Source organism: Mesoplodon mirus, assembly GCF_964341445.2.
Source record: "Mesoplodon mirus genome assembly, chromosome: 6".
NCBI lineage: Eukaryota > Metazoa > Chordata > Mammalia > Artiodactyla > Ziphiidae > Mesoplodon > Mesoplodon mirus.
Genome location: NC_138982.1, coordinates 44,708,529 through 44,731,703, shown reverse-complemented (window position 1 = coordinate 44,731,703; position 23,175 = coordinate 44,708,529). Strand labels below are relative to the sequence as shown.

General features: G+C 45.0%; 1 protein-coding gene across 1 annotated transcript in view; it reads right to left on the bottom strand.

The window, feature by feature from the left end:
* The window catches only part of ETV5 (ETS variant transcription factor 5), a 56,776-nt gene extending 35,981 nt beyond the window's left edge, over window positions 1-20,795 (bottom strand). The window contains exons 1-5 of the mRNA XM_082626056.1: window positions 20,779-20,795; window positions 17,554-17,672; window positions 17,331-17,418; window positions 17,151-17,198; window positions 17,007-17,057 (exon numbers count right to left, since the gene is read on the bottom strand). Of these exons, the coding sequence (XP_082482182.1) occupies window positions 17,007-17,057; window positions 17,151-17,198; window positions 17,331-17,418; window positions 17,554-17,598 (232 nt within the window). The 5' untranslated portion in view covers window positions 17,599-17,672; window positions 20,779-20,795. The remainder of the gene's footprint in view (window positions 1-17,006; window positions 17,058-17,150; window positions 17,199-17,330; window positions 17,419-17,553; window positions 17,673-20,778) is intronic.
* Window positions 20,796-23,175: the final 2,380 nt, after the last annotated feature.

The window sequence follows — 23,175 nt, the reverse complement described above, 5'->3', positions numbered from 1 at the left end:
AATGGCACGTCCATGAGACTATGTCCCAGGTGGCCAGCCCATGTCTCCAGAGCCTCTCACAGCACTCATGAACAAACGTGGTGTGGATGTACAGTCATGGCTGAGAGACTTCTCAGGATTCCAGAGCCATAATCCTAAAGGGAAGGTCCATTCCTAAGCTTACTACTCCCTGGGCCACCAGCTTTGGGTCATTGCTCCTCTCTCAGGCCACTCATCCTGCTTCATTTCCCTCCATAGTATGGAATACATACTGTTTAGTTCAAGAATGATGGTGGGGGGTGCTTCCCTGGTGGCACAGTGGTTGAGAGTCCGCCTGCCGATGCAGGGGACACGGGTTCGTGCCGCGGTCCGGGAAGATCCCACATGCTATGGAGCGGCTGGGCCCGTGAGCCATGGCCGTTGAGCCTGCGCGTCCGGAGCCTGTGCTCCGCGATGGGAGAGGCCACAACAGTGAGAGGCCCGCGTACCGCAAAAAAAAAAAAAAGAATGATGGTGGGGGGAGCCCGAGACACCTGCCTGTACTGCTCTTTGGCTGTGGCTGTCAGTAGAACTCAAGTAAAGAGGGCAGAGGGACATATGAACTTAAAAATGACACTGGCAAAACAGAAATGCAGAAGCCGTCTGGAAGGAGCAGGTGTGGCCTCTTCTCCCCTGATTACTCTTAACTTGTCAGGGTACCCAGTTGGCAAAGACCAGAGGGCAGCAGGTGCAGTGTCCCTTGAGTTCTGTGCACAACAAAACCAAAAGGCTTACTTTCCAACATACTGCTGCCTTTCCTTAGTGCTGGCCTGTTTTGGACAAATTCTGAGACAAAGCATAGATAGCCAGTGAGTAAGAAAAAAGGGGTAGACAGGCTGAGGCTTACTTTAAGTTCTACCATACTACTAGAAGGGGTCAGAAATATGTCTTTATTTTAGGCCTGAGTAGATTAGAAATTCATTTCAAGCATAAAATATATTCCTAATCTCAATATTCTTTGCAATTGCTATAACAAATGACAAGGACAGGAGATAATACCCTGTTCTGGGAACCAAAGAGGTTTAAGGGAGATGAGATAAGTGGACAGGTTCTGGCACTTAAAAAAAGTGTCTGGAAAAGGAGATGCCTTTTAGATTTCTAAACCAAATAAGAGACATGCTCAAACCCGTTTGAATGGATGGTTAACATTGATTCTGCCTGGCGACAGTTTCCAAAAATAAAAACTTGAAATGTTATCAAATTTAGTTAAGGGGCACAAGTACTAAAGGCAGAACTGGTGGAGATATGGGGGACTGTGCCATTTTCTTTAATATCTGATACAGCTAACCTTTGTAAACATAAATTCAAAAATTGAATACAGCAAAAAATCATCCATAAATAGTAAAATCAACTATTTAGTAAGCTTTGCTAAAAAATTGTAATGAATCCCTCAAAAGCCCTCTCCTTTTGAGGGATTCATTTACTTAGTTATATGCATGTTTAGTTCTCTCCAGGAACTAAACATGCATGTAACTAAGTAAACATGCACAAACTCTCTCCATCTGACTCACTCTGTTCTTCTACCAGTGTTTAGAGGTCAACATAATACATGGATATGAGAGGTGAGAAAACCCAAAACATAGGGAATTTCCAGGCCTAAGGCCAGCATTTCTGTATGTTGTTTGCATTTCTACATATCCTTTAAAAATATACCCTAAAAAAGTCAACAACTACAAAACAACTGTCCAGGACCCTTCAAAAAAAGTCAGTTTTTTTTTTTTTAATCTGTATTGGAGTATAATTGCTTCACAATACTGTGTTAGTTTCTGTTGCACAACAAAGCGAATCAGGCATAGGCATACACGTCCCCATATCCCCTCCCTCTTGAGCCTCCCCTCTCATCCTCCCTGCCTCTAGGTCATCGCAAAGCACCGAGCAGATCTCCCTGTGCTATGCTGCTGCTTCCCACCAGCGAACTATTTTACATTCAGTAGTGTATATATGTCGACGCTACTCTCACTTCGCCCCAGCTTTGCCCTCTCACCCCATGTCCTCAAGTCCATTTTCTAGGTCTACCTCTTTATTCCTGCCTTGCAACTAGGTTCATCAGTACCGTTTTTTTTTTTTTTTTTGGGTACACGGGCCTCTCACTGTTGTGGCCTCTTCCATTGCGGAGCACAGGCTCCGGACACGCAGGCTCAGCGGCCATGGCTCACGGGCCCAGCCGCTCCGCGGCATGTGAGATCTTCCCGGACCGGGGCACGAACCCATGTCCCCTGCATCGGCAGGCGGACTCTCAACCACTGCGCCACCAGGGAAGCCCAGTACCGTTTTTTTTGTTTTGTTTGTTTGTTTTTATGTTCCATATATATGCGTTAGCATACGGTATTTGTTTTTCTCTTTCTGACTTACTTCACTCTGTATAACAGCCTCTGGGTCCATCCACCTCACTAGAAATAACTCAATTTCATTTCTTAAAAAAGGTCAATGTTATTGGGGGGAGGGGGCAAGGTAGGCAGATTGTTATAGATTGAAGATAAAAGAGGCATAACAATAAACATAATGTGTGACTCTTAATCAAATACTATATCAATAACAATGTCAATATCAGTTATAAAAGACAGCTGGGGAATATTACTGAATAAAAGTTAATTTTCTTGACTATGTAGAAGAATGTCCTTCGGAGATGCACACTAAAGTATCTGGGGGTGAAATGTCATAATGCCTGCAACTTACTTTCCAATAACTTGGAAAAAAATATCTATACATAGAGAAATGAAGTAAATGTAGCAATATGTTTTAAAAATAAATCGATAAAACAGCTATTATATCTCATCTCCTCCAAGATACTTGGAGAAAAATATTATCTTATGGTTGACTAACAGGTCAGTAGACGTGCTAAGAACTTCAAAACCATGCATTTACACACGACGGAAGTCACCCCTGGCCTATTACCAAACTGGAAGGAGACAGCCCTGTTTATACTGTACCTTTACCATGTTTGGATAACACAGCCCTGGGAATCTAAAGTTACACAAGGACAAATGTTGTCATACTCTAACATCTAAGCCAGTGATTCTCAAATATTTTTTTGGCCCTGGCCCACTTAGAAAGGAGAAGGGAACACCCAAGAGAGGGCAAAATGAAAACTGCCACTGCTATCACCATGACTACTGCCCAGTGCCACCTCTACTATGGCCTGGGTAAAAAGACAGCAATTACACAAGTACAAAATATTAACAAAAGTAAAATTGATCAGTAGTTCCATATACATATTAATACACATATAACAGGAACTAAAATATAAGCTCAACTCAAGATCACAAAGCATTTTTGGAAAAAAAAAATGGAGAATGTCCACTCCTTGTGAATGTATATGCACAACAGATTTAGAACACTACCAGAACAGATGAACAACTCATTAGATTTCATCCCGAGTCCTCAGAAGGGCACAATGCAGCCATCATCAAGCTGTGAAAGCTGGCAGAATTAAAAGGAATGAAAGTTCTCTTCCTCGAGGTTCTCCTTCATTCTTCTCTCCAAGTAGCTGGTTTGGCTCCTTCTGCCCATAAAGCCTGAGCAGGGCCAAGGCCAGGAGAGGAAGCTTGAAATGGGTGGCCTGGACTTTTGGTGCCCTGAGCCTTGGGAGAAAAAGGCACAAGAGTTTCTGGGAGCTACAACTGGTCCAACCTAGCTTATTAGGCTAAGAGATCAGAAAGGAGTGTGGAGCTGGAGACCTAAATTGTGTTCAAGTCCGTTGGCTTGGAGAATCCCCTGTGCATTTATGTTTTGGGAATCAAGAATGGCAGCAGGACTCTGGTATGGAAACAGGCTCTCCACATAACTCATGGGAAATATGACAAACATCTGGTACAGCCAACATCTGGGTGAGCATACCACATACAGGGGCTGAGATTTCAGGGTAGGTTCATTCTGAATCTCAAATGGCAAGAATAGCTGCATTTGACCTGGGCAAAGTCCTACATGGAGAAAGCAAGGCTTCTGTTCTGGGACAGAATCTGGTATCGGTAGGTATAGGGAAAGATCTCTTCACAATGGTCACAGTGGCAGTATTCAAGATATTATTTATTTAAAGTAACTTTTGTTTTCATCACACTAATAAATTCACATAGTTTAAGAAATCAAATAGAACTACAAGGTTTATGATGATGAGTAACAGTGGTAGTACTCAGGGTTTTAGATTGGAGATTAATCATGGTGGTGGGGGGATATGTTGATTTTTCCAGCTTATTCTTTCCTTACTTGTCCTGTTTCTCAGTAAGGACCAAAGGACTGACTATCACCCTGGTGATATATTTCAGGGCCCCAGGACGTAAGATCAACCACGAAGTAGCAGAATTCATCAATTAACAATTAAAGAAGTCTTCCCTATATGGATGGCCAATATCATCTTCTGTACAATAAATAACACAAGAGCCAAATTAGGAACTGATAAAACTAGTTCCTGGAACATCTGGCTCCAGGAATCAGATTTCTCCCAAGCAGTGGGAAAAACCTACAGTCAGCAGAAGAGAGGCTTCAGGAATTGGTATGTGGACAAAAAAACCCACTCTGTTTTTCATGATTTAGAGTTAGAAACTTGGGGTAACATAATCAGCTCAAGAAAAAAGCCTTTGAACTTATCATGACATGGACTATGGGAAAAGACCGTCAGATCCAACAAATAGGGTTATAATTACATTGGTATTGGAACAGGACCAGCCCAAGAGCGAGATTCAAATCTTGATGACCCTGCATGAAGATGGCTGGGTAATACCAGAGTGAAATAATAACCTACAAAACTAGAGCCAGGTCTTGCTACAGTGGGAAAAGAGGTGAGGGAAGAAAACACCTTTCTTACTCATAAGAGTAAATGAGGTTATATCAAGTATTTGGAATTCTACAGCTGGAAACTTTGGGGGATGCAAGCCCAGGAATATTTTGTTGGTGAGTTCCTGTAAAAAATGATAGGCACTTACTTTAAAGATGGTGTGGATTGGGAGTTTGGGATTGACATGTACACACTGCCATATTTAAAATGGATAACCAAGAAGGACCTACTACATAGCACAGGGAACTCTGCTCAATACTCTGTAACAGCCTAAATGGGAAAAGAATCTGAAAAAGAATAGATGCATGTATATGTATAACTGAATCACTCTGCTGTATACCTGAAACTAATACAACACTGTTAATCAACTATGCTCCAATATAAAATAAAAATTTTTTTAAAAGGTGGTATGGAGACTGTCTCCAGAGAGACCCCTCTCAATTCACAAATGGGGTGGCAGAAAAACAGGGTGAGCAGGGACATGAGACGATCACTTCAGAATTCTGAAAATGGAAACCAAGAGGTCTTGAATACAAGAGTTAGAAATTAAAGGGAGGAAAAGGAGCTTAAAAAAAACTGGCCCAACTTTGAAAAGGTATAAATAGCATTAGTAGAGAGTGGTATCTGAAACTTCTGAGAGGTCACCTGCAAAGGCAGTGGAATTTCTCCCAGGAGACAGGAATTAGAGTTATTGATAGAATGTCTCCCACCTGGGTTTTAAATTAGACAATAGAATTGATACCATGAAGAAGTTAAAACGATGAGGCCACGCTCTGTAGGCCTCTCTTCCATTTTGTTTACCTTGGATGACCCTAAATCTCTGTTATGGACTCGAGCTGACAAGAGCAACATGGGTCTAGGTTGTGTCCCAGATCAAGTATTGGGCTTGTAGAATGCTGCTTTCTCAGGGGGAAAGGCTGGCTGTATGTGAGATTGGTGCTTCGATGACAAGAAGCTGCAGTGTTCACACTGGCTCTGGAAAGTGAAATGTTGCTACATTTTGTTTGGATGGGCCTGGTGTTATGGTATTTTATGCTCTTACTGCTCCCTGGAATGTGGAATATATGACACAAGATAGATTCAACAATGGAGAAATCCAGCTCTGAAGAAGCCAGAGCTCCAGCTTAAGGGGCCCTGAGGTTGTAGCTTCCTTGAGACCCCCAAACAAAGCCCTTCTGTCTAGGGTAAAAGCAGGAAGAGATGAAAATGGTGGTTTTACACTTATAAAGGGATTTAAATTTCTCTGTGGAAAAGAGGGACTGACTGGACAAGGGGGTTATACTTTATAGGAAAGGGCTTTATTGGGGGCATTCTTACACTGCTGGGCTCTTAGATGAACTAGAATGTTTATATTATCTAGTAACTTCATAGAATGGGGAGGGGTGGTGGGTGATTTAGAGGTTTGCTTCTGCTAGGCCCAGCTCCATGATATCATCCCACAAAAAGTTTCCTCCCTCCCCTGCCCCCTCTTCCACTGCCTCTTCCACCAATGGCAGCCACTGGTGTCACAACCAGGACACGGTACCTCAAAATCAAATCACCAGCTGAAATACTATTGGGCAGAAGATGAAAAACTAAATTTTGCCCATGGAAGTCAGTTTGGCAGGTCACTGTATAATGTACACTTGCAACCCAAAAGGTAGAACAGTACCACCCAGGCTGACCACTCAAAATGTGGGGGGCACTCTAGCCTCCAGGGGGTGCTCCAGGCTTCCCCTACCTCATTACTCTGCCTCCAGAGAGACCGTGACCCAAGACAAGGGTGATGCCCAGGTCCTAAAGCGCAGACAGAGCGAGGATAGCTTTGGCTAGGAAGAGAAGTGGTCCTCGAGGCCATCTATTTGCCTCTTCTGCAACAAGGGGCTGGAAAGGCTGGGCGGGTGCTGGGAAGAGGTCAGGGGGATGGGCCTATACATAGGGAGGGCTTAGGGGTCAAAGAGTCCTCAAGGGGGACCTATGGCCCAGTGGCAAGTTTGCCAGGGTAAAGAGGTTGGCTGGCCATGTCCCTGGTCATCAACTAGGAAGAGCAGTTGCTAAATGGAATTTATAGGACATTGGCCTTATCTCTTCTTCACCTCTACCAGTACTAACAATAATGACAGGTGATTTTTTTAAGGGCTTCTATTCTAAGTCTGGCTAAAATAGAAGGAAAAAGATTCTTTGTATTAATGCTTTCTTTCTCCTCCCAAAAGAAGTGGTCATGTTAGTAAGAGGAACCCACCTTGGCTGAATGTACTAAATCAGGAATGTCCTGACTTGGAGGGGAACTGCAGGTCAGAAAGAGGGCCTATCACGGAACAGCTGCCTCTCATTGAAACTGCATCTTTCAAACAGTCATTTCTAAATAGGAAACTGGTTTCTCAAATAAGGAAGATAATTTAATGCCAATGGTAGTAGAGAGGTTTTTGGGGTTTTTTTTTTTTTTGACCCAGATGAACTAGTTTCAGATTTACTTCAAGTTCACACTCTCTCCACACTTTAGTATTATTCTTGAAACAGCTTGGATTTGTGCAGTTCATTTTCTTTCAGGGACTCATTCATCCTAACAATTTAGGATTGTTATTTTAGAATTCCAAAAATGGAAACCCAGAGGCCTTGAATATAAGAGTTAGAAATGAAAGGGAGAAAAAGGAGCTTAGAAAAGATCTGGCCCAACTCTGACTGAGGTAGGGCTTGTGTATTATAATACAGGGCTCTGCCATGAAAATATTTTGTACAGAACCAATATTTCTAATTGCATCAGTGTCACATCCCAAAACTCTAGGCCACAGAGAAACTAATATGATAGACAACTTATTTGCTTAACTTTTACCATTGAGAAAGAGGCCTAAATAGAGCCCTGTTCTCCCAACTCGGGTTCGGTTAGAGGTGAAAGGCTGGCTCCCCCCCACTGTGGGCTTTCCGTCAGCCACAGCAAATTCTACCATGAAGGGCTGCTCACAGCGGAACACACCAGCAGGAAAGGGGGAAACAGCGCATTCCTCCTGAATGGAAAAAAATGCAAGACCAAACCTTACACCCCTTCTATAATTTATTCCCAGTTTATTTGATTTTCATCTAAACTGGCATTAAAGCATCAACAATATTTGAAGTGGGATTTAATCACTGTGGAAAATTTTACCTTCAAGTTTAAAGTTCATCTTAAAAGTCTTACGGGAGAAAACTCAAACCCTAGAGAAATAGGCTTCTCATACGAGAGAACCATTCCCTTCTATTTATAACCCCAACGCTCCTAAGAGCAGAAACGCACCAAGTGTGTCAAGGGTACCTAAACTATGACTTGTCCCCTCACACATACAGTCTTACTGGGGAACAGCATTAGCCACACAAAGTCTAGATGCAGCCCGGGAAGACCTGGCTAGTGTATGTGTTTGAAAGAGGAATCAGAAAATGAGAAATAGCCCTAGCTAGTTTTTTTCTATCTATCACTAAGGTCATCACAGGGGCTTTCAGAACTCATGTTACAAACTTACTTCCCTGCAGGCTGGAGGCTGGTGTTGGGGCCTGCTGAACAGGGCGGGGAAGGAACAGAACAGAGCGGTGGTGTGCAAAACACCCCCCCCCCAAGTGTCAGCTGCGCACAGAGCACCATGCTACTGCTCAGGCAGACGTGAAGAAACACATGACAGGGGTTCTCTGCTTTTGGACACACTTAGAGCCTAAGAGAAACAGTTTGCTTCTTGTTTCGACAGGAATGGAAATTGGGAAGCAGGAACCTTGTTTAATATGTCAAAATACAGAATACATTAAAGCCCTACGCTGTTTTCTCTTTATTCCCCAAGAAATAAGATCCCAGGCTGGTGGGGAAGGAAAGGAAAGAGAATGAAGCTGAGGGGGAGAAGAAATGTTCTGACTCTGCTGAGGTACCCTCAGCACAGTGATATTATCTCTACTGAATTATTCTGTTAAAATTCAGATTAGGAAACTTGGGGTAGGTCTTCCAGGATCTGGGGCAGCCAAGTAGAAGAGACATCCCCCCTCTTCTATTCTACCTTTTCTATGGGAAAAGTATAAAAGACCCTCGTTAAGTGCCCTTTCAGGCAATTACAAAGCATTTCCAGGCACTCAGCTGAGAAGTGTTTATGTAAGCTAAGTCCTCCTCAGCCCCTCTGGAGAAGCACAAGTATCAGCATCCTCTTACACAGCCCATATCTAGGGTTACCTCCTGAGAGGTTTCAAACTCTCTCACAAAAGGACAATCTGCCCAGGCCTGTTCTTTTTTTAATAGGGAAGGGAAGACATTCTTGCAAGACCAATTTACAGCAAGGGAAACATTTCAGGAAAAAAAAAATCCTTACAGCAAAAGCACAAATGCAAACAGCCTTGTTAGGTGGTGAGGATGACGAGCAGGAACGAAGAACTCTTAATTTAAAACCCTGAGGAAATGGCACCGGATCATTACTATTAAGTTTTTTTTTTAACGGATTGTCCTTTTTATGCTTATCATACAGCCCTGGTCTAGCCCACACAGCCCTTTGAGGTGGGGGAGGAGGGGGGGTATGTCTGCGAGCAGTTAGCCAAGAGGCTGGAAGATGTTTAGGGTGGGCAATACTGAGGCAAGTGTACCCCTAGAACCTGGCCTAGTTTGGGGGTGAGGAGGCCACTCTGGTGTTGGGGTTCCTCAGAGGCTGGGTTCTTTCTGGTACTTCCTGGGATGTTGAGGAGAAAAGGCATTTGATGAGTACCCCGTGGGAGGCTTGCTGCCATAGTGAGGCTCCCCCATAGCTAAGGACCAGTCTGGGAAGGGTCACTTTACAATGACAGGTATCTGACCACAGTGGGAAATTAAACGGGAGAGAGAAGGCCAAGGAGTCGAGAAATTACAGCTAGGTCCCTCCCATGTTAAAATGTTAAGTAGAAGTGCTATAGCAGAAAAACACCCGTTCTTCAGGCCTGGAGTAAAGACTGGTGTAGAAGAGAGGCAGGACTCTTCAGTGGGGAGATAAAGCCACAGCCCCAAGGGAACCAAGAGATAAAAGGGTAATATCCTCAGATCAAGTCTCAACACCTCTCTCTCCAGGGAAGCTAAACCACCCTCTCCTATTATCACTCCCTTTAGACAGCTACAGTCTAAAATGGGAGACAAAGCCGGGGGCGGGCCCATGGGTCAGTAGCAGCCCTTTGCCTAAGCCCAGGCCCCCAGCCTGGCAGTTGGAGGGTTAAAGTCAGCACTTAAAAGAAAACTCAAACCCCATTAAGCCCAGGCTTGGAGAACAGGGAGCAACAGGGAAGCCAAAGGAAACTAATTTTGGAGGTTCTCCAAACTGCCAATCACCAGCATATTTCTAACAGTCCCAGTGTTGTTTGAGTTGGTTGTTTTTCCACAGCCTGCACAATGGGGTCTGGTTATTCATTGAAAAAGTCTGCAAGGGAGCCCGGCCCTCCATTCACAACCAATTTGGAATGCTCCATTCAGGCCGGGGTGGGGGGTGGGGGGACTCAGCCGCTCAGCTCGCTGGGGCCGACGAGCAGAGCCCAGCTGTCGCCGCAGGGACGCTTGCTCGCCCAGCGCGCTGTGTTTATGTAAGAAATTCAGACCCTGCAGGCGTGCTCTGCACTCCCTAAGCTTCAGATGGCCAAGACGCTGGCTGAAATCCGCAAGGGTGTGCAAGTCAGCTCCAAGTGAGGTCGGCAAGTGCCCTCTGGCAAAAGAAATCTGTCTTGTGCGGCCCACTTCAGACTCTGACTGTAGCTACCAGCTGAGAGAAACAGACTTCAGCGGTATTTCTCCTGCCCTCAGGGACGAACTGGTTTGCATTAGAGGACAGCTCCCTATGGAAGCCAGCCTTTCCAGACTCCTTGCTTTTCCATTCATTGCCAATGGCTGTAACGGGAGCCACCTGGCTTCCTCCCCCAAGGGAGTGGGTCTCTGGAGACACCCACTACTAGATGCTGGCTGCAGAGGGGGAGGGGTCGAGCTACCTATTATGAACAGTTTCACAGTTCCTTTTCCTGGCTTTGCATCCGGCCTGAAAAGTTTATAATACCCACCGGGCATGCTCAGGAGACATCAAAAGAGAAGGGCAGGAGACCTGGGGGCGGGGGTGGGAGTGAAATCTACTCTAAGGACAACGCAAAGGCTAAAAACTGGTTGGGTTTCTATTCTTCTCAGACCTTCAATAGTCACCCTAAGGGAGATCTTATGAAGCCAGTGTGACAACTAGACTTTATTTCAAGGAAGAATATACTACTTTAGGAAAGATAAATTTTAGCACATGGGTTTTTCTTCTTTTTCGAAACATATTGGACTATTTTAAAATGTCTTATGTGGACCTCTTCTCACTGCCTGCCCCCATTCCCACAGCCAGTGAACTCAGATAGTGACACCGGAAGCATTTCTCGGCATCTTTCTAACTACAGACTCTCCATTCAGTGCCTGGAGTACTCTGCAGATCAGACTCAAACTCCTGGCCTTTTAATAGCTAGATCTTATCGTGCTCCCTGGAATCTTCACCCTTGGCCGCAACTTTCCTCTAGATGTTTCTTTCTGTTAGGCAAGGGAGCCTCCTTCATGAGGGGGCTCTTCTCAACTTTAACATCTGAGTTGCTAACATCTGTCATTTACCTGCCAAGCCCAAAGGTGTACTTACCTTGTGATTACACACACACACACACACACACACACACACACACACCCCTGTGCGGGGATCCACCCACAGACACACTCGGGGCTTAGTGTCTTGCCTCTCCTTTATTTTAAGCTGAGCCTCTTAGAGGGATGGGACAATGATAGAAACTGACGACCAAAGCCTCTGTTAAATGAGCTTGATGAGTTCACAAAATGAATTTTTAAAAAAGAAACCTAATCCTATACTGGCATCAACATGCCTGGCACTTGTCCAAGAGCTGGGAGCTGCAACATGACAAGACTCTGAGCTCCTTGGATTCCAAGTGGAGAAGCACTGTGTGCCAGGGCACAGATGGGGCCCAAGCTGCCTCAAGGGCAGCCATGTGCCCGAGAGGGGGCTGTCAGCCTCTGGGCCTGGATGTGCTTTACCACCATGAAAACTGCAGAAACACGTGGAGGGAACAGTCTCTGGGGAGAGAATTACACACCCCACCCTACCCCACCAGCATTAATATTTTTTTCTAGGATTGAAATTAAAACAATGATACTACTAGATGGTTGAAATGGCAGATAGTACAAATCCTCAGCTTTATCAGTCTACCCATGTCTTAATCTTATAAAGCCGAAGAATGCTGAAAAACAGGGGATAGACTGTAATTTCTTGATTGATGCCAGGATTTTGTTACCTCTGGAATCTACAAAAGTGATCTGCCCAGCAGACACAGATGTAATTCCCCATTCCAAGTCTTTTGCGCCAAACACAAATGATTGGAAAGGATACTGGGTTTTATTAGAAGACTGAGAGCAAAGAGACATAGAAGAGGAAGAGAAAAAAAATCTATTGTTTTTAATAAGCCTAACTGAGTTAAAGTCAGATGAAAAGAGATTTCGTGTAAACATATGGCTCTGTTTGATAAATGGGAACACTAGGTCTTGGGTCCTTAGGAGTCCAGCATCTTAGGGATCTTGGAGGCTATCAAAACAGGAAGGATTTCAAATCATTTAGTCCCTTCTCAGTGGTAAGGTGGTGAGTGGGATAGCTAACAAAGACTTTGAAAGGTTTGTAAAACTTGGAGTCAAATAACCTCCAGTTTTCATCCTCTTGCTTTAGCACACTTGTTTCTTCTCCCTACCTTCAGAGCTACCGGCTCCGGATAAGGATAAAATGATAGGCTTGACTCCCTCGAGCCTCTTATTTTTAAAGTGCCTACTGTTTTCTCTCTTACCTTTTGTAACAAAAAGACTTTAGGATGCTCCTTTCATACAGAAATGGCCCAAGGACACAGAGCAAGTAAATGTACAGTTTTGCTACATCATGTCTGGGGCCAAAATCATGTGCCCTCTCCCAAAGGAAGGCACTCCCTCTACCATATCAACCTCCTATGCAGTAAACAAACAAACAAAAAAAACAGATGAATAATATCATATAGAAACAGGATTAAGATCAATGTATTTTAGGCTCAAGGGCTGCCTTAACAGTTAATCCTATTTCCCCAGTCATCTATTGCAATGTATTTATGAAATGTCGATTTTTATCAGTTAATTAGCCAGTCCTTAGGAAATTACCCTTACTTCCTCCAGTCGGTCCATTCTTTTTGAAGCACAGATCTAAAAAGAACACTTCCAGGGGAAAATAAGGTCATTTGGATTTTAAAACAATTCTTCAAATTATATTTGGTACAGAGACCATCTTTTAAAATAAGATTTTACCACACCTTCTCCCCAGCATAAAATATTTTAGTTATTCAACATGCCGACAGGTAAAACAGTCACAATTCAAACAAATGAGATTTTTAAAAATCAGAACGGAAATCTGCATTTAAAAAAAACCATTTATATATGCTAAAATCTAGTAATTACCCTAAGGTGCCCAAACAGTCAGCTCAGAAAAATGAATGTTGACTACCCATACCTACCCCAAATCTAAGCACTTTGAGTTCCATTCTTATCCATGGTTTTGATTTGCAGCTAATTCTGTGAAAATGTGTAGTAAAAATGTGTAGTACACATCTATCTACTGACCCAGATTCCGTGGTTTGGTAGCTCTGTGTGTTAAGGCACATGTAGCTACACACACATTTATAATATACAAGATATATATTCATAGTTTTATCTGTATACACACTAATGTCTTCTAGGAAACATGTCTGTTTCATAATTTTTCTGTTTTATAATTTCTCTTCCTTCCAAATCCTACATGAAAAAACTCAAAACACCAAGATATTGAACTGGTTTCTTGTAGAATGTAGATTGAAGAGAACTGTGGGTCAGACTGGGCAGCCAGCACTCTCCCAGGCCTTCCTGAGGGCCAGCTCCAGGTATCTGAAATAATGAGGGAGAGCCCTGAGCAGCCCTGAGCATGACAGTGCTCCCTGGCTCTGCAGCTTTGTGAGAGCTTCTTCAAGGATATGATTTTATACATTTCCCCCCCCTCATTTCACTTAACCCCTCCCATTTGCCCCCAATCACTAGTCAGTCTCCCCAGCTATCCGGACCTTGTCATAAGTAAAATGAAAGGGTTAGGCAAGACCACCTCTACAAGGGACCTCTAGCTCAAACAATTTGGGATCTTCAGGATTATTCATCAGGATCAAGGGATGATGCATGGCATTGGCAGAACCCCTATGTCTATAGGTTAAACTTTCTATTCCCTTGAATGTGACCTTTAGGAGTTTCCAGGTGGGGGATACTTTACTAATGTCTGACTTTGTGACGTAAGGGGAAATCTATACAACTAGAAGTAGGCTAGGCATTTCTAAAAGACTTATAAGAATAGTGGTTTCATTTATTTAAATCACACTTACAGATGGATGCCTATGGGTAGAAACCCAAATCTAGAAAATTTACAAAATATAATCTCTTTAGAAGTTGAGCTTACAGTGTTTATCAAAAAAAGGTAAGCCATAATCTTCAAACCTGACGTTCTAAAATAAAACGTTGCCTACATTACTTGGTATTTCTTTTCCTCTCTCTCACACACACACAAAAACTCACACATACAAGATGGAAAATTAATCAAATCATCAGCAACAGGAAAGGCAGACTACTACTCGTGGCAGGCCACAGAAGAATATTTGCAGAAACAAACGTTTCTGCTAACCTAGGGAAGAGGTTTGCTTTACCTAGCAAGTGTGAGTTTGGTTTATAGTTCATTGATCAGGTGATTCAAACCAATTCATAAGATTTCATTAAATTTAAATGAGCTTCCCCCCCTCCCCTGGAACAATCATGGGCTCTTCCAGAAGGTGACTGGAGTGGAAGCTGATCCTCAGCAGGAGGTTGTGAGATGCACTCACAGAGAGTCTGCCCAGCCCTGGGCTCTGCCAGCTCCCATGAGTCTACACTGCCTGTCTCAACTGCAGTCAAAGCAGTTACACATGTAACAGCAAGGATAAATGGCTCAAGGATACACCTCCCCACATTTGGGTTCCTGCCTAACTTCTATTTGAATCTATCCTTCTTGAAGCTCCATCTCCAGAAATAAGAGTCAGAGAGGGGGAAAGAATTATTAAGAGACTTTTTGAGGCTACTCAACCATCTGCTTTATCCTTAAAAGACAGAAAAGCTCAACCTTAAGAAGTTAAAGCAAAAAGCAAACAAAGTAAGAAACACATCACACTTGGTAAGCAGAAACATCTCCCAAAGCAGCTCCATTTTAGGTATGGCACTTTAATTAAAGAAGTTAGCACATTCTATTTGCTGAGCAGGAATTATTTCTAAGGAGCCAAAACACATTTATTGATTCCTTCACTTTAGCTTCTTCCTGCAGATAAATATCTCTCCAAGTATAAATCCTGTTTGCTGACATCTTTCTCTAAAGAACATACCTTTGATTCAGCACATGAAATCAACCTGTATGCAGTCATCTCACCTTCCTTTTAACTCTTTTGGGTTACAGAGAAACAAGTGTCATAAAAGCATTACCTCTGCCAAGAAAGCCACCTCCCAGACTGCAGTTTATGCTGCTCTGAGCAAGAACCGAAAGGCTGGGCCAAATTATCAACACGGAACAAAGTAGGATTACAAATCCTGTCTTTTATCTTGCAAACACACACACACACACACACACACACACACACACACACAAATTTAGGTTATCTTTATTTAGTCTTTTAGTGGCAAGCTTCCCAATCACTTGAAAGCAGTCAGAGGGCAATAATTAACACGCATTTACTCTCCTATAGAAAACATTCACAGCAAGCTGTGACAAAGCTAAGGTAACCATGCATCTGTGGGTTACAGTTTGTTCCCTTTCAAAGTTTCCCAGCACTGCACCTTGAATACGAGGCCAATCATTAAAGAATGTTTAGCAGGTACCTCTGGTCTTTCATTTATTGATTTAGAACACCCCACTTTTACTTAGACCAAAAGATATGCTCTCTCCCAGTGGCATTTTTACACATACACCACACACACACACACACACACGAGATAAAACAAAGCTGGGAAGAATGTGTTGGTGCAAAATGAGAAATCGAATCCTTGCCTGGCTCAGGTGCTTGCTATTATAAACTATGACTAAGACACGAATTTCTCTATGATGCAACTCTCAAGAGAGGCAGCATTTTTCTCCAGGCCTCTCTTAAACCTGCTCATTCGCCAGTAACTAATGCTCTCTAGAGCTGCCCTGTGCTGCTCAAATTTCATCAGCCAGCTTTGTCCTTGATAGCTCTTCCTGGACCAAAAATCTCCCAGACCTGTTGAGGACAGCCCCAAAAGATCAGTGTAATGCGAACCGCGCCTGTGCCAGCGCCGAGGGCCGTCTTTTGAGCTCCCACTGCATTTGTTATCTCAGTGATATGAGCACTTAAAGACCGTTTTAAGAAAGTTTTTACTCTCCTCTGAATGATAAGGTCCTGACAACTACATGAAAAATAAGTGTAAATCAGGTCACTCTGTGACCACCTTTTGTCAACTTTGAACTAGAAACAAAATTGACAACATGTTTGGTGAAGCGACAATTAACTGGAATCTTCCATTAACTATTTTCTGCACCTTTAAAAGAAAAAAAAAGTCAGGCTCATGATTTGCATCAAGGATTTAATTTATAAAACAAACCCCAAAAAACCACTGTAAAAGGATGACTGATCTATGGATGCTTGGTCCAACAACTTATATATTTCAATTAATTTATCATTTGGATCTTGAAGCCTTGCAAAATTCTTAGGCAAAAAGACATTTTAAGATAAAATCAGGGCCTCCCTGGTGGCGCAGTGGTTGAGAGTCCGCCTGCCCGATGCAGGGGATACGGGTTCGTGCCCCGGTCTGGGAGGATCCCATATGCCGCGGAGCGGCTGGGCCCGTGAGCCATGGCCGCTGGGCCTGCGCATCCGGAGCCTGTGCTCCGCAACGGGAGAGGCCACAACAGTGAGAGGCCCGCATACCGCAAAAAAAAAAAAAAAAAAAAAAAAAAAAGATAAAATCATGTTCAGTAAATCTCACCTGCAATACAATAAATGCACTTTAGAAATAATTTCAATAAGGAATGAAACAAATTCGGAGGGGGGTTAACTTTGAATTATTAAAAGAAACCAAACACATTCCACTGTCCAAATATGCTGGCTACAACTGGAAAGAGTATTCTAGACTTGGATGATCCAAGACCAAACAATTTCAGAACACATGTGCCACCACCAGAAAGGTACTTACAGTTATCAGACTGAAAATCTGGGACAAACTGTTCGTCATCAGGAACTTGTGCTGGAAAAGAGATTTTTATTTTAGACCTTTAAGTTTTATTAAAAAGCACAGTAAAATGTTTTATGTGGAAAATAGGACAGCCAAGAAACTTGCCTTCAGCTAACCAAGCCTCTTGAAGTTGACTGAGATCCTGAAACAACTCTGGAATTGAAAACAGAAGACACCAGAATGAGGAGAATTCTTCTGCTAGGGAGAAGAGGGAAGAGCTGGCTGCATGCAGCTTTTGCGGGGAGCCATGTGAACAAGCCACAACAGAGGGGAAAGCTTCACTACCTTCAGAATCATGAGCCAGATCTGTGTCCAAAAACTTCCTCTTTCTGTCAATCACAGGCCGCCCTCTACTCTCCTCTGACCGAGATTTCTGAAAGAGGCCAACAGACAGTGAAGACTCAAGTGTAATAAAGGGGTCCAAAGCGGGTTGTGCCATAAACCAATAAGGAGAAGACTCATGTTCGAAGAGGGAAGACAAAACAAACCAAAAGCCACATAAACTTACCCCTGGGACCATAAAAGGGACTTGTTGATCATAAAAACCATCCATGGTGCTTCCAATGTCTCTAATGTCACTTTGGAAGGTCTCAGCATTGAGTAATTTCTGGGGGGAAAGGGATCCTCCTGTAATACGAATTTGGGAGATTTTAACCGAGAGGGGGGAAGAAAGAGAAATGAAGTAATTTTATATTGCTTGTCCTTTTAGGGCCTGTGCAAAATCACTACCTTTCTCTGAGGTAATTAAAGCCCACTTCAAGGTGTAAGCTTTACAGACTAACGCTGGGCTTGATTAAGGGCATCAAAGATTCATGGTGTACTTAGTGCCAAATCCATTCACCTAGTCAGTCTTTTAATCTTTTTCTCTCTCTCTTTTTATTTAATCATTACTACCTGTCCCCTACCAAAAAAAAAAAAAAAAAAAAAAAGACCTTATTTTCATTAAAAAGGGCGATTTCAAGATTCTCTCCATAAGAATATTCCCCAGGGCGTTTGTAGTGTTAGGTTTTTTTTTTTTTTTAGACATAATTTAATTTTTGACAGTACAGTGACAGGAAGGAGAAAAACTGGGTTTAAGCATTCCAAATTATTTGCAATTAAGAATCTGACATACATACTGTTTCTAAAAGTATTTTGTAGGTCAGTGGTAAAACACTAAAAATAGTTCCAGGAATACAACGATCAGTGTTATACTTATCTTCATACACAACTTTTTATTAAAACTTAAACCTTCTGTCCAAACAGCTGTAGTGTCTGTAATGTCACAGATATCTCCGTGGCAACTTACAGAGATGTCTGTGATATCTCCAACTTCTTAAAGAATAAAGTAGCTATGAAAAGTAACGCATAAAGTTAACTAAATTCCACTGCACATATTTTAAATGCATCTCTACCACAGATCTTTAAAAAGCATTAAAAGCAAAAGATCCATGGAAAGAAAAATGAGTTTATTATAATGAAATCATTTTTTCTCAAACATGACCAAAAAATAAAATTAAACTTGTTTCAGCACTGTCAAGTGTTGGGAAGGGAGGTTGGGGGTCAGAATGGAGAGGAGGAACTTTTTCTAATTTGAGAGGTATAAACTAACAATTTTAGGAAAGTGCCATTTTCCCGAACACTGTTTTATTCTTCAAACAAAAACGCAGTTAATTCAACAAAATGGGGGAACATTAATTTCACTCATCCCAGCTCTAAGCAATGCGAAACACTTCAGGATAAATCTTTTCTTTAACTTGTATACAAATTTTAGATAGGGAACTTTTCCTCAGTGGGCAATTCCATCCAATTTGTTTTTCACACTGTGTGAAACATATCCAATTTTTCTAAGTTAGCAGGATACGAGGAAACCCTTCACGGCCAGCCTCCTCTCAGCACTTTGGTCCAAGTAATAAGATATTTTCCAAGTCAAAGAGAAAGAGGGAGAGGAACAAAACTGCACACTTCATAACTTCCTAGAAAAACACTTCGGCTAGCCTGCCCGCGTGCCTTCCAAACAGCGCTAAAACGTTCAGAATAAAGCTTCTTTCCCAAATGTCACCAACTCGTAAACAAAATCTGAGGGGCATCAACAGTGAGTTGAGGGGCAAGAAAATGAGTTCTCTGCAGCCTTCAAAAATCTGTCAGATTAAATAAATCGTGGCCTTAGAAATTCTGTAAATATCTATTGGGAGAAGGGGACAACGGGTAGGAGATCGGAGAGGGAGATATTTTCAGAGTCTCACGATGAAATACGTTGCAAAAATACTTCACCATGAAGAGCAAAAATACCTTTAAAAAAATTAAATGAAAGAAAGAAGCGAACCCAAAAGAGGGATCAAGGATCTTTAACGCAGCTCTCAAAGTTCAAGGGCTAGAAAAATAGTGTTCAAAGTGTAATTTTTTTTAAAGCCTGAAGGGAAGGCTCGAGTTCATCCAGGAGTTTAAACCACTTCCTTTGTGCCCCCCCCCTTCCCGGGGCCCCCAGGAAAAACTTTAACACAGCGCAGCGGCGCGATCGAGGCCCCTCCCCCGCGGCGCGCAGCGGGCCCGGTTTTATGAATGAGAGAGAGCCGCGGCCGCCACATCAGGTAAAGACTGTAACTGGATCCCTCTCACTGGGCCCCATTCACAAAACAAGACACACTTCCACCCAATTCCCAGCCTTCTCCATTCAAGAAAACTCCTTCAGATGCGCCCCCGCCCCCACTCCCAAAGCTCGCCCAGCCTCCGACGCAGGCCCCTCACCCCAGCGTCCTAGGAAGAAAGCTCAATGCTTCATTCACAAAAAGGGAAAGAAAAAAAAGCCGCAGGGAGCGGCGAGCCAACGAAAGAAACCCGCTTCATTCATAAAGTCACCCACATTCATAAAAACGAGCTGCGGCGCCAGGCGCTACCAACCGCCTCCAATCGCCCCCCCCCAAAAAAACACCCTTCCAAACATCTCTCTTTGGCACCCCTCCTCAATCAGGACTTCGGCTCCCCCAGAGGTCCCCTCCCCTCTGAAAACGCGGTCAGATCCCAAATCCAGCGCGAGGCTCCAGCATCTCTCCATCCCCCGCCCTCCGCACCCATTTTTTTTCTTTTCCACCATCCCCAGGCCGCGGTTCTGATGCTCTCCTATTTCTCGAGAATCGCCATGCAGCCTGACGCCCTCAGTCTGCTGGGGTTGGGAGTGGGGGATTGGGTGTCCGCTTTCCACAACCTGAAACTTGCAAGGCCTTCATAAGTTCCTGGCCGACCCCCAACCCCGGAGGCTGCACATGCCTATGTCACTTAACCCCTCCAGGTGCTGGGGTGGGGGTGCATCACTCTCAAACATTCCCCCTAAGCTGCTTCAGCCCCCTCCTCCCCCCTGCAAAGATCTGCCGAGTGCCTCTTCTCGCGAGCCTCCAAGTCCCCTCGGGGCTCTCACGTCTCCAGAGACTGTAAAGCCCGCAACTCCCCGCCCCTCCATCTCCACCCGGGAGCCTCCGCACCTCGCGCTCCCGCTCGCCTCCCCCGCGACGTGCGGAAAGCCGCTCTCCGCTAGCTCCGGAACCGTTAGCCGCCCCCGCCCGACGCCTCCCAGGAACCGAACCGGACCCGGCCACGGGAGGAGGGGGTGGTCAGTCTCGGGAGGGAAGGGGACCCAACCCCAATGGAAAGTGCACCCCGACTCTGAGGATTCTCAATCAGCCAGTGAACTCTCGCCGGCTGGGCCCTTCCTGGACACCCCCTCCTAAGCCCCCTTGTCTCCTCGACGCCCCCTCACCTGAGGCAGCGGCTCTCCTCCCCTTGCAGCGGCCCCGGGGCGCAGGCGCGCTCACGCACGCGCGCACCGGGCCTGAGCGCCTAGGCTAATGGCTGGGCCGAACCGCTCCGGGGACGCTGAACCGCTCCGCGCACCAGCCGCTGGACTCTGCGCCGCAGCTGCCAACCAGGCTGGAGCGCTGGCCCGGCCCCCAGCGGCCTGCCGCTCCGCCCTCTGCTATTGGCCCGCGGCTATAGCCCAGTAGCGTTCCCATTGGCCCGAGGCCGCTCCAGCGGCTGTCCATCACCTCTTGTTTACCCTGTCTGCGGGCAAATCCAGCCAAGCCGCCCCATCAACTCCGGCCCCCATTGGTCAACAGCGCGTCCTTCCCCACCTCTCAGGGGTCTGTTTTACATAATTTATGCACCGGGGGCCATTGGCCAATCAGCACAGGCTTGTTTATATAATGAATGTAAGGACGTTTTTCATTCATAAAAAACGCGACCTGAGGGGGAAGCTTAGCTGAGTCAGTGAAGAACTTAAAGGGGCCGAGGGCCTCGAAGAGCCGCAGTTCCTTCCTTCCCTGCAGCTCTCCCAACTTTTTACCGAGGCTTGGCTCTTTTCCCTTCCCCATTTACCCCTACTTCTCTCCCCCCAACGCCCCCCAGCAACACCACTGCCAGGACTGGGCCGCTGGGCGCCAGTCGTTTGCAGCTGCAGCACCAAGCGAATTTATCATTTTAGAATTCGGGCGACAGGAATCCGTCATTCCACCCGGAGAGAAACTCGCTGACCGACCTGGGCGTTCGGCCCATAGAAACACAGAAAACGGAAACCGAGCGCTCTAATCTTAGTTACCTTTAAGAGAGGCCTTAATTTCCTTTAACTAGGTTTCCAGTGGGGGAAGAATTAGTAGCATCTCCGTTTAAAATCTGAGCTCTCAAACAGATTTTAGTTACTATTTTATACTGGCCGGCCAAGACCCAACCAAATCCCGTTTTCTCCCCACGTCTAATTGCGGTTTATAACCGCCAGAGTGGGTTTTGGATCCGAAATGAGGGAGGGTCGGCGCTCAAAGAAATCCTCTCCGAGGACTGCACCAACCAGTCCGCAGACCTAGAAATAGAAACATAAAGCCCTCCGAAACGGGCTTGCAGAGTTCGATCGCCTGCCTCCCTCCCGGGGCTGCTGTTTTCCATTTAAGTGTTGAATGCAAGATGGTGTGTTTGCGAATTAGATCCCGTGCAGCTGGGAACGACGAGAAGCTACTCCGCTTGCCAAACGACCGGGCACTAACTGCAATTGCTGAGATTCTTAACAGGGTGTTCCAGGAAACAAATAAGCAGTCCTCTCCCCTCTCCGCCCCCTCTGCCCCCTCCTGCAAGGCCGTGGGGCGGCTCTGTGCTCTCCCCCAGGATTCTGGGGCTTGTGAGGGAGCTCTTCTGTTCTCGTTCTGTTCGTGTGCCCTGCCGTTCACCCCCGCGTGCCGGCGGTGGGGAAGAAAGACGCCAAGTATCAGGGGAGTGCGCCTAGAAAAGGGAGCCCCAGGCAACTCTGGGGCTGCCTTATACCACCACCATGGGGAATGCAGTGTGGCTTTCTGGGAAAAAAATTTTAAGTAAAAATTTGCCCACTTTCTTTTCTGCTTCCACTTATGGGTTCTTGGTCTGTCGTTTATAGCCAAGAAATGTTGGAATTCACCAAAGGAAACCAGGAGTTGGGGGGCCCAGTGCTGACTAGGCATGAGACTTTGCAAGAGAGTGGGTGGGCGTGAGCGGGTGGGTGGGAAAGCGCTCTGAACTTTTAACAAGCAGTTCCATGATATTTAATTTCCTAGGAGAGCAATTTGCTACCTACCCCAGCTCCAGTGGAGTTTTCCCTTAGTGCCTCTCCAGGTAGTGCCATTTCTGTTTGGCAGCTAAAGTACAGCCCTAGCCCAGTTGTGCTCCCAGTGTGTTGCTGAGGGCTGTCTCCCTGGCTAGACTCAGGGCCCAGATTAGCTCCCTAGTGCTCCTCCTCCCCAGCTCCTCCCCAGTCTGCCCCCATCCTGCCACACCTCATCCCATCTCATCCTGCTCTCTGATCTAGTTTCTCCAGAAGAGGTTTTGAATTCCTCTTCACTTCAATCTGTCTTCAGGCCTCAGCCTGGTAGGCCTGCAGCCCATGGGGCCACATAAACCTTGGTGCATCATCACACTGGCTATAGGGAAACAGTGCAGGATGCTTCACAGCGACTTCCTCCATGGGGTTGAACTTGAGGCCTGGAGTGTGACTTGGATGATCTTTGCCTCGAGCCAAGGCTCTCCATCCCACCTTGGGAAGAAAAGCTGATATTTCTGGATTAAGTAGTAATAAATAGCAGTTTAGTTGGGGGGAGGGGAGGAGTTGAGGGAGGGGTTTTTATGAGAAGATTGTCAC